Source organism: Dermacentor variabilis, chromosome 6 (genome assembly GCF_050947875.1).
Source record: "Dermacentor variabilis isolate Ectoservices chromosome 6, ASM5094787v1, whole genome shotgun sequence".
In the NCBI taxonomy this organism is placed as follows: domain Eukaryota; kingdom Metazoa; phylum Arthropoda; class Arachnida; order Ixodida; family Ixodidae; genus Dermacentor; species Dermacentor variabilis.
In genome coordinates this window covers 102,780,670-102,792,787 of record NC_134573.1, presented here as the reverse complement: position 1 = coordinate 102,792,787, position 12,118 = coordinate 102,780,670, and the positions used below count along the sequence as shown (strand labels likewise).

The window sequence follows — 12,118 nt, the reverse complement described above, 5'->3', positions numbered from 1 at the left end:
AACAAGTGAAAGTTTTGTCCACGTAATTCTAAGCATACAGAAGCCTACCGAATAATACAAGCAATAACGCACAGCGTTGGAATAACTAATATGACTTATGAGGGCATGCAACGAGCGTGCGTCACTTATAGGCCACTGCGGATTAGCATGATATATATATATATATATATATATATATATATATATATATATATATACCATATGAAGTCAACACTGTTTATGCTTTATCAATGAAATAGAGAAACGATAAAGTAATGGAAGTGAAAGTGGATGAAAAAACAACTTGCCGCAGGTGAGGAACGATCCAACAACCTTCGTATTTCGTGTGCGATGCTTTACCAATTGAGCTACCGCGGCGCCGGTTCCCCATTCACTTTCTTGGGTATTTATGTTTCCTAGTAGAACCCTGGGAGTGTTAGCCAGCGCTACCATTTAACCTCCTTTCGTATCGTTTATATATATATATATATATATATATATATATATATATATATATATATATTGTCTATTTCGGTGCGCTTCCGCACTTTAGTTTTTACTCCAGAAGTTCGAGAATGTTACCTTACAAACCTCCTCAAATAACATGATCAATATACTTGTACACTAAATCTCAGGCAAGTATACGAGTGCCAGAGTTTCGGGCAGTAAAAATTTCGACCGACCCAAATCGGCGCTTGTTGTGTCGGCTCTTCTTCGCCATTCGTGTCTTTGGGCTGCAAGTATGAGTTTTTTTTTTTTTTTTTTCTAAGTGAATTCGCGCTAGCCATACCGCTCCAGTATGTAAAAACGACCCATCGCATTTGATTCATCCTACCTACGGATTGTACTTCACTTCTTCCCTGTATAGCCTTCCAATGTGAGGCGAGCCAAACGCTCCGTGGCGGCTGCTGGAGTGGCGGCTCCTCCAGCATCGCGGGCCGCTGATGCCAGCGATTTAGGCAACAGGTCGGCGGCGGATTCGGGTGCATTTCGGGGGTCGTCCAGTCGACGAGCGGCCGATGAAGACCCGCGGGGAGACGCCAGTCATCGCCAGGGCACGAGCGTCCAGCGCGTGTGTAACATCGAACTCAGCGTCGACCACACCTTCTACGAGGTGGGCCAGACCGAGACACTCGACGACTGTCGCATATTGTGCCGTTACAGACAGATAGATACCGAGCTCGTTGTACAGCTCTTTAAGCTTTTAATGTTCTCAAGTTGAGCGTCGACCGACCCGATGTTCCAGCGCCGTGTCGAGTAACTCACATGCGAAAGTAGCGAGACTAAGCACATGCGCGCGGAGCGTCCTCCGGTGTCCGAATCCTGGTTCCGAACGTTGTATGCAAAGCTGTACCATTCAGTACATTATGGCCCCTATGCAAGTCAGTATCGGATGCGACAGATGGAGGCATACCGTGGGATAGAAGTTGTATAAACAGACATAAAGTACTTCAGACAGGCTGTCCGACGTTTCGATTGGTGGACCTATCTTTGTCAAAGGCGGCTTCGTCATCCGTGGTGTGTTAGTTTTAACGGTTTAGTAGGATTATGTGGCGTGCTGCTGCTGTCGGCGTCGGCTGTCTGTAAAAGAAGAGATTGAAGAGAAAGTTAGTGTTGTCATTTCGCATTTCTAGGCATCGTGGTTGGAAAGAACGGGTTCGGAAACGAAGGGAACGGGGCGGAGAAGAGGGGGCAAGTGGAGAGGAGGTTGTAATATAAGCAAAACGAAAGAAAAGGGAGGAGAGGGGGCAGGTGCGATGGGGCAGTCGCGAAACCCACAGCTGTGAGCGGCATATGTTTCATCTGCTCATCTGTTGCTTGCAGCTACTTGTTGTAACCGCTGTGTCAAATGCAGTTTGTTCAAAAGCACTGAGCGCATTTCTGTTTGCGGTTAAGCACCGCTGCTACGTCGATATGAAGGGAACAGCCAAGCACATGACGCTGGATAGTAGAACATGCCGTGGACATGCGTCTACCAGAATCATCCGCAGTGATCATCCGAGACGCGGCATTGGCCTTATCGATCGACGCTCCCGCGAAATTTTTAAAAAACCAAAGGAGTTGTTCAAGCCGGTGAAAATGTTTGTGCTTGCATAAAATGTGCCTAATATACCGGCTTTTCTGTATCGCTATTCTCATGCTTTACATGTAGTTGCGATATGTTAGTTGTTTTTGGAACTGCTATCTCGCTTTTCAAATCGACATTTGTGTTTCAAATTTGCCTACCGAGCCCCAATTGTTTTCCGAGATCATTATAGTCCAAAATGGTACTACACAGCGTTGAGGTATGCGAGTTTAAAGAAAGGTGGCAGGATTCATCTTTAACTTATGCGCACAACATAGCACGACCCCACTTTCTTCGCAAGCCCCTACGATGACTTTAAACACGCTCAAGAACCAGATCGCACAAGCCTCTGGGCATAGCAAGGCGAGCCCCGACACATGTGGCGGCACCTTTCGGCAAGAAAAGAAAGCGGTGCCAGACTTGCACTTCTTTTGACGTGTCGTCACTCCACCTGAACTATTTCTAACACCATGGCTGCGGCTATGCCGGTAAAGAACATCGATCATTTTATCGATGATCAATTAGGAGGTAGGCACACGTAATGGGAAAAGCTCCACAAACCTTGTGAACTTGTCCAGCACACCATGATGTACTTGTGGCGCCGTGGGGTTGTGGGCAGTGGCCCAATAAGGTCCACACTTAGCTGCTGCATTGGGTGGCACACAACTCGAACTATCAGTAATGCCTCATTGCGTGCCACTCTCTTTTTGTCGAGAAAGAGTTTGCGCAAAGTAAGTTCTGACCACGGTCCATATTTACAAAAAAGTCTTGCGATAGAGTTGTTTGTTACGGAAAATTTCAGCCAGTCCTGGTGCTGGACATATTATTAGCGAAGGTGGCCAGCCAATGGCGATAAACACATACGAATATAGAGTTTTGTGAACTCGGCGCCAGAACTTACTAGCGGGGGGACTACGGGAACTTAAAGAACCAAAGTACGGCCGCGATAACGCTAAGCCTGTTCTTGTCGCCTGCTTGCCGCCAGTGAGGAGACAGCTGGCGATAGGGAGTTGAGACCAGAGGTGCGCTTGCTCTATACCGGTGTGCAAGTGTAAAATACCTTGCGCCGAATTCACAAAGCCTATCATTCGTAAGTTCTCTTTGCCATTGGCCGTCTCTAATGGTTTGTCCAGCATCAGGATTGGCTGGGATTTTCTCTTCCGAAAAATTATAGCGCAGGAGCACTTTGGGAATACGAGCCCTGGTCTATATATAACAGAAGTATATTGACACGTGAACGCTTATCTTTTACGGGTCTTTTACCGTCCTCGAAATGTTATCGCTCAGCGCAGGACGCGTCTAAATGTATCGGAAGTTTCTAGAATGTTATCGATGCTTCTATCCGCTGTCTGTTGTCGCCGACATTTGTGTAATCTACTTGCATGTATGCGCGACGCGAACAGCGTAGAACTTTGTGGAAGGCACGCGGGTCCCAGCGATTACTCTGGAACATTCGACGACAAAAGTCGACGCGCATGACCCGCTGATCAGGTTTTCGACGATTGCCGACTGCGTTCGCCGCTCTCGTTGTGCTTTAAGTGTAGCCTGTTTTGTGGGCACAGGTTCGCCCAAGAAAAGCTAGTTTTTTTTCTTTCACCGTATTGCTACTGTGTTCTTTAACGTCACTACCACGTGACAATATAATGGTCTTTCAGAGACATGACGACGCGTTAGCTTGCGTATGTTCACAAAACTCCAAGCATCACTCCTTGTTTTATGGGCTGTCAGCTGATCGAAAAGCTGAATAGTGAAAGGGGACGCTCTACGTTCTAGGGAATCAACAACGTGGAATTCTCTCACCCATGTTTGTACTCCGTATGCAAATGAGCACCCAATGGGGCTGAAGAGAAATATATATGCAGGATTTAATTGAAGATGACTAACTTGGGTAATAAGCGCAACGAAAGACAAGCACACACAGGAAGGGGATACGAAGAAAAGCGCAACTTCCAGCGCTTGTCTTCGCCTGACCTGCCTGTGTGTTTTGGCTGTACGGTTCGTCTTTGGATGCGTTAATATTAAAATTCAAGATAAATTCGGGTTTTTATACGTGAGAAAACACCGATCTTATTATCAGGGGCGCAGTAATGAGGGACTCCGGCTTAATTTTGACCACCCGGAAACACTTAAGACACGGCCGTTCTTGCCCGTATCCCCATTAAATGTCCCCATCCGAACCCCCATCGAAATACGGCCGCTGCGGCCGGAATTTGATCCCGCGACCTCGTGCTTAGCAGCGCAACACAATATAGCCACTAAGCCACCACAGCGGGCGTTGCGCTAATTCCCGTCGTCACCTATGCAAGACGAAATAGCCAAACAGCTAGTCCTTCTTAACTGACGAGGACAGTCGACGTAGGCGAAGCTTCTCGTTGTTTGACAGTCTTGTCCCCCTCTCGCCTCCCAATGGACACATATTGGAAAAATCAGAGCCTAACAGGACAAAATAGTTGCTGCACTGCAACAACTTGGGTTTCTTTTTTTTTTTTTTTTGCTCGTGCTTTTCGGTTTGATTCAAGCCACTTTCAATACCGAAGAGATTAACCGGCTTGGGGCTCATGCAGGAAGAGTGAGTCGATACACACTCGGCTATGGGTGGCATACCGCGGCCCGATACCGCAACTCGACAAACTCGCTGGTTTGTAATACCTCGTGACCAATGGCTAAATTCAATATGCCATTGCTGTGAAACCATGAAGCCGCAAAGTGAATAACACGCGCATGTATAACTGCATGGTTGCATGATAGTATGATATTCTTATTTATCCCGTTCTGGGGCAAATCAGAATCCACGCTGTGATTCCCCGGCGACTGCGATTGATAATTATGCGGAAGAAAAAGATGACACATACGGATGTTATACGTCAGCACCCTTTTAATGTGTGCTCTGGCCTCTTCTGCGGTGGCGATGGAAACTCGAACTTCGAGGCGAGACCGCCGTGTTCTTCGCCACAGGATCCCTGCACTTCTACAGAGTTCTACGGTTTCTTCCCTCTTTCAGATGGTGTCATCGGACATGTACGGCGACGCGGCCAAGATTCACGCGGATATCACGAGTCTGGTGCACACGCATGTCGCCTCCGCCACGGAAATCTTCGGGAACACAAACTTCAACGGCATCACAGACATCTCGTTTGTCGTCCAGCGTTTGCAGGTACTTTCAGTGCGCGCCGTCGGCACTGCCAAATTCTGTTTTGCCGATAAAAGTACCTATTCACCGACCGCAAAAAAATAAAATCACACACGACCAGCGAAGTCTCACTGGTAAGGGCAGAAAGTCTATTTTTCCGTTCTTGCTCCTTCTGTCCAAGGTGGCCACTGAACAGTGAACCTTTACGTTTCTCAAACATTGGTGATTGCGCAATTAGAGTTGCAACCTATACCTTAAACGTACTAGCTCACGTTCATATTACTAGAATTCCATAAAATCGTAGATGCGGAAAACAGCAATCGTGACAGCATCGTACGATGGTTTGTCAAAAATAAATAAGGAAGAAAGCTTCAGAACTCGTATCAAATAACAGACCACAATTGCAATTCATGGTTTGAGGCTTTCCACTTATCAACGCAAGCTTACCTAGAGGGTGTCGATGCCAACGCCGGCGCCGACACCGATGCAGGAGTTTCTGCGACGCAAGACACTTAACGCTCTTGCGGTAAAGAATGTGGCCGGTCACTGCGGTGATAGCTTTGCGTGATCTCTAGTTGAACTCGGTGTAGCAAGATGTCGCTACCAGCGTTGTTGCTATACGGTAACTTGGTATTCCGCAAACGTAAGTGCGTTGGCAGACAAGCAAAAGCCCTCTTTAGCTTATACTTTAAAAATTTGGAGGTCGCTTAAGCTTCACCTTTAAGAGTGGAACATGATAGCATTCAAAGATCGCTGACTGCTTCTCACGCTTCCCGGCAACTGCAGCTTATGTAACCGTCATGTTTACCGGATAAAACGCTGGCGGCGAACGCTATGTACCAAAGCGAGCTTTCTGGTAGAAACGCGGCCTCTTGCGTTGGTCGCGGATGTGCGGAAGCGAGCGCCATCTGTGTGGTGTTGCAAGGAACAGGGCGCGCCACTCTATGAATGGTAGAAGCGTTTAAAAAGTGGTTTGTGTTTGCGTCTCTGCGTAATAGAATTATGTTTTCTCGTATATTCAAATTACAATCCGATGCTACCATGCATGTAGTTTCTGCATAAATTGTACTTTGCCATTTTCTGAGGCATATTACATTGAAAAATTCAATTAGTTCAGTAACGCCTCTGCGCTACACGGAGAGCCTGCTTGGTAAGGTATGCGTGGTTCAGATTAATTTTTCGTTCACAAAGCGGTCGTCGCCAGACACCGGAAGCCGACGCCACACTTTCTGCAACACGGGGCTCTTAACGCTATCACGTTAATGCAATACAGTTTAAAGTTCTGGAAGGTTGGAGACATTGACGGAAGCAGCGCTGGTAGTGCCATGTTGTGACCCTTTTTAAATCGAAGCTTTCTATAGTCTCACTGATTCGTCCGTGAGCGCCTAAAATGCACTGCAGGAAAGCCAGCTTACACATCTGCGTAGAACACTGCAAGTTACATTCGCAGTACCGTGCCGGCGTCGACTGGTGGGCCCGTCCCTTCCTGATAACGGCCCGAAGCGACGAGCTCAGCAAGAGTACCAAACTTCACTGGAAGCGCAAGTTGCGCCTTCTAGGCTTGACACCACCCCTGTCGCGATTCACTGAACTTCCCTGCTTATCGGAGACAGCTAGTGCGCATGAACACGTCTTGGAATCTGGAAAAAATAAATCAAAGCCCCTACCTTAAAGAAAGGTGGTCGAACGCCACGATATCCAGACGAACGGTATATACCTGTATTGAATTACGCGCGTCACGCAATGTATTCCCGGCCGTCCCCATGGGTCGACCGTGGGCGCAGCGCTGGGCAAAAGAGGAAGCTGCCGTTCGCGAACGTAAGAGCGAGTGCGATCGTGCCCTTAAAACCGTTCCCGTGTATCGGCAACGGCATGCAGAAGCAACGTGGGAGACGCTTATGCAGTCGAGATGCCTACTGGTCTTGTGATCGTCAGCGTGTACATCAGACCGAACAGGTTTCGTTGTGGCAAGGAAAGGTTCCTGCCAGAAACGATGAAGACTTTAAAGCCACATAGCGCGCCGAACCTTGTGTGCGGTGACTTCAACATTGCTGTGGCGAAAGAACGTCAAGTGGATCGAGAGTTTCATGCTAGATCGCTACTCGTTCAAACTGAAGACGCTACAGAGACCCACGACGCAACACGTTCCTGCATTGATCTAACGTTTGCAAGCAGGCTGTGTGACGTTACGATGGCAGAGCCTCTGACCGTCTACCACAGCGATCACAAGGCAATACTGTGCAAGAGTATAGTCGTCCGTGAAAGTGCGTCTGCGTGTAATCAACGACTACATGATCTAAAATAAAGTCTATGCAACTTAACGAAATGTGTCTTCATTCAACTTCAACGTTCAAGAAATACAATCCTAAACAAGCAATCAAATCACGTATGCATAGCATCGGGTCGCTCAGCATTTCTTGGGTTCGTAACGTAGTCGTTGGCTTTCGACTTTAACTCTGATTCAGTTTGCATTAGGGGAAAGCTGCGCGTTCAACCATCTTTAGTGGCTTTTTTTTTTTTTTTACTACGACGCCTCGGAAACGTTTTAGGGTTACGTCATTGTTTGCGCAGAGACGGAATAGACAAAACAAAATGCACTGTTCGCTAATGATAGGTGTGGTGGACGCCTTTACACCAGCATATATGGAGATCATCAACTTTACAATTAAAATTCTATGTGCCGTAGCGGACGTCAGAGTCACAAGATGGCGCCACCGGTGGCGGTGCGCGCGTCTTTCTATTTAGTGTCTTTCTATTTAGTATTTAGTAAACATAGTTAATGGACAGGCTAAAAGAAGCAGCGCCGAGAGGATGACGACTCCAAGCGTGCCGAGCCATCACGCTTTGACCCTTAACGTTTAGCGTATTCGCCTTTATCTCACGTCTCGGTGCCCCTTACCACTCCAGCACTTCCCTTTCCTACGGCGCGCATTGCACGTCTTCGCGTCGGGGGCCCTCTCCGGTTGTTGAGCGAGGAAGACTCACCACGCCAACACACGCGGCCGCGGATCGCCGTCCCAAAACTCTCGTATTGTGATTTGTTGTGAAAATTACACAACGACGTCTGACTCTCCCTAGGTGAACTGAATCGCGTGGTTCGCAGGCCAGCGAGCACTGTAGCGCATGAGGAGATCACGGCTGTTCTCGGACTGAACGTCGTTTCTGGTTTGCTGCTCCCTCGCCGCAGATCAACGACTCCAGCGCGTGCGAGGGCTCGGTGCGCCGGTCAAATCCTTACTGCGCCGACACACTGGACGCAACGCACACGCTTGTCGAGCTATCCAAGACAAACCACAACAATTTCTGCGTCTCCTACCTGTGGACGTACCGCGACTTCCCGGGTGGCACGCTGGGTCTGGCGTACGTTGCGGAGCTCAGCGGTATGTCTCGTGGCACTTGCGCGATATTATATGGACGGGATTTACATTACCGTGCGAGTATTATATGTACCGTATGCATTACCTATAATATAGCATACCGCTGGTGACGAAACTGTACTGTGGCTACGGAGATGTGCGTCCTTCTGCGAGTTGCCTGTAGCGAACTGCCGTTGTTGTCGAAGCTCTCTGCGATTTTTCGGAAGCTAATCAATCAGAAATGTAAGAAGTTGGGAGAGTTTTTGCAGCGCCGATCATTATTTGCTTTTTGGTTTGCTTTTGACCCGCTAATACAAACAACGGAAGACTGTGGGACAAGATAGGCACAACAATAAGAAAACAAAACAACAAAGAGTTTGATTTGTTGGGTTCATTAACGAGCAATAGTGAATTTTACTGCTGCTGGTAGTATTTAACTAGAACTACCTAAGCTACTACTTTTAGTTATGGCTTACTACCTTATTTCTAATCACTTGGGCATCCATTCCCATATGAATGCTACGAAGGTCGTACTGAAAGTAAGGAGCAGCAGATCTTCAGAAACGATTATGCGGCTTTACTGAAAGTGAAATTTTGTCATTTTATTTTTCAGACTTTTGTTCATTTTTTAACATGCATATTTCAGTGCATAAATTTTAGCCCACCGATTAGGAAGCTTGACTATACATCTGCGACAGAACACCGTTCCGGACAGTGGCGTACTGTTGCGCTGTGTTCTTGCCGCTTAGTTCGAGTTGAAGCGAGAGGCAGCACGAAGGACAATTCACCGGCTGCTGCTGCTGCTGCTCTTCCTCGCATCAGCGTTTTGACAATGAGGGTTCGCGGTCGTCGAGTGAGATGTGCTTATGTTTGCTTGTGCACGCGTGACACCATGCTTCTTAATTTTGATAGTAAGCGAATGTTTACAAGTTTATAAGGCCGATAAATCTACTCTATCCTGTCTTCGTAGGATGTGTAATAACTTACTATAACAATCGATGCTGCGCCTTTCAGGCGAAACTGGAACATTTTATTTTATTATTATTATTTCCGGTCACCTAAGCTTTCAGTCATCATCTTAAATGCATTGTGCCCTATCTCAAGTATACTCGCCCTTTCGTTTATTGTTGCTGACCTGTCTTCTGTAATTAGTGCATCAACAGTCTCCTTGTTGGCTATACCATTCAGGTTGTGCTTGGGCGACGGCTTTATGGTTGATCTGCAATTAATGCTCGTCTGGTCATGTTTAGAATGTCTGCCTTAGCTTCCGACAGTGCTCGAAGTCATGCGGGTTTCCATACGGGTGTTGAAGCCTTTTATAAATTGCTGCTGAAATTTGCGGTCTGACGACAAATTATATCACAGTGCATTGCGAAAAGAGATGAAAATCCATATTTTCACAAAGGATGGCGCCCCGTACCACCCAACACCCATTCTTATGCCCGCTGAGACTTCGGCGAAACAAAAAAGTGTTCAGAAACCATTTACAATTATTCTAAACTTAAGTGAATAGCTGAAGGCTTCTAGAAACCTATTTGCCTTCATACAGGAAAGATGCACTGGAAGGAGTGTAATTGCTGCAGTGAAGATGTCTAGGTACGTTTGGTGCTTCATAGCGTAATTCGTAAATAGCAGGGCCGTTAACAATGGCATCTGTAATTGTATAGGTGCAGTATATAGGTGTAGTATACGTACAGGCCGATTGGCCATATGCGCGTTGTCTCCAGCGGCACCGGCGTGGTAGACGAGTGCCATACTCCTCTCCCACTACCAGAGCCTTCTCCCGCAGCCGCTTCAGAGGGAAGAGGTGGCAGATGAAAATGGCTATCGTTCCCCAGCGCTCCAACACAGCTTCGCCACAAAGCTCTCGCGCTGAAGCACGTATAGTACGTTTGAAAGCAGCTATAACTGGCGTTCGGCGAAGAGCCCGGCCCGCAACTCGATTGCTCGAGAGTACGCACGCTCGAGAGTACGCACGCACGCTCGAGAGTACGTACGCACGATTGCTCGAGAGTACGCACGCTGGGCGCATCAGCGCCTTTGTATCGGCCGTAAAAAAGTTCGATCGCCAACCACCGACCACCGCGAAAGTGGCCGAAAGGGCAAAACTAAGCAATTAGCCGCCCTTGTACACTGTCTTCGTGGCATGACGGTCAACACTCATACGGTGCTTCTATGGTTGGCAGGAAACGCGGGTGGCCTGTGCGAGAAGTTCCAGTCGGACGTGGCGCTGCAGTTGACCTCGGACTACTCGGGCCGGGTAAGCTTGAACACGGGCGTCGTCACCTTCGTCAACAAGAACGTGCGCGTCCCCCACCGGGTCTCCGAGGTCACCTTCGCCCACGAACTGGGACACAACTTCGGCGCGCAGGTACGTGACCGCACCCTGGCACTAAGACAGTAAGACAATACATATTGCGCCTCTACGGCGCAGCGCGTGGTATGCTGCCATGGGAACCACTGTCCCATTACACTCTAGTTCTGATCGGAAACAGTCCTGTGGCTCTTCACAGCGATCGCAATGACTCGCCAAACTGTACGCACGATCGGCTAACACTGTGCGCCGAGTCGACGCGCGCTGTCTACGCATAGCGTCGCCGACGGGGCGTCGTGAAAGGTACGGATTTTTGTTCACGGCACCTATTGTGTTCGGGCACAGCAGCGTGTTGGTTGTGCTGTCCCATATGCGTGTTGAAGTTGAATTGCGCTTTACCTTCACTGGCTGCTGCTGTTTCCTGCCACACGATAGGGCTTCGCGGAAGTATTTCAGGCATAGTGCACACGACGACAGCTAAGTAAAGTAAGATCAATTAAAGTGATCAGTTTACGTAATTGTAGTAAATTTGTATGTTTTAGGGCGCATTCTTGGTATTTCTTTGTTTTTTTCGTGTATGTGTGCGGCGTGCGTGTGTGTTTGTGTATATGTGTGTTTGTGCGTGTGCGTGTGTGTGAGGCGGTTTGTGCACGCGTTCTGAGTGAACCTTGAATGAAAGATGTCACTTTAAGAAAGTACAAAAAAGCTGTCATTAGTCCAAAATCTCCACGCTAAAGCAAATGTTACACGATGTCTACTGTGTTCCGCTTAGTGTCTGCGCTATAAATGCTGTTTCCAGCCGACACTAAGAACTTCAAGGTATTTTTTATACAAATTATGCCGGAATTCCCCATGCGCAAGAAATCACTCATTATATCCTCTCTTAATGTGACCTGGTCAAAACTCGCAATAAGGAAAGCGTGGCTTCTTCGCGTATGGATTGTTTACAAGGGCTTCTCTACATGTCACGAAAATCGCAGGTAGGGATCATGCGATATATCAGAAACCACTGAAGCAAGCATCAGTAATCCTGGTGTCGGCTGCAAGCTACATGTAATGGAACATATCGCCGTGAGTTGCAGGCACGCCGCATAGGCCATTGTTTTCTATTTCAAGCTGCGCTTCTATTCGACAGAGAGTAATGAGCTTGGTCCTCGGAAGGGGCGCTTCTCTCAGAACGCGCAGCGCCATTCACACCTTCTCGTCCCTGTTGCGTGCCGTCAACTAAAGCCTTCAGTGCGGCTGCGGCCGCACCGACTCGTGCATCAGTGATA

The 12,118-nt window shown here is 47.9% G+C and overlaps 1 protein-coding gene across 1 annotated transcript in view; it reads left to right on the top strand.

Annotated features, from left to right (window-relative positions):
* Nucleotides 1–917: 917 nt before the first annotated feature.
* Nucleotides 918–12,118, top strand: part of LOC142584977 (disintegrin and metalloproteinase domain-containing protein 10 homolog) — a 35,771-nt gene continuing 24,570 nt past the window's right edge. The window contains exons 1-4 of the mRNA XM_075695377.1: nucleotides 918–1,093; nucleotides 5,046–5,198; nucleotides 8,362–8,554; nucleotides 10,717–10,901. Of these exons, the coding sequence (XP_075551492.1) occupies nucleotides 5,046–5,198; nucleotides 8,362–8,554; nucleotides 10,717–10,901 (531 nt within the window). The 5' untranslated portion in view covers nucleotides 918–1,093. The remainder of the gene's footprint in view (nucleotides 1,094–5,045; nucleotides 5,199–8,361; nucleotides 8,555–10,716; nucleotides 10,902–12,118) is intronic.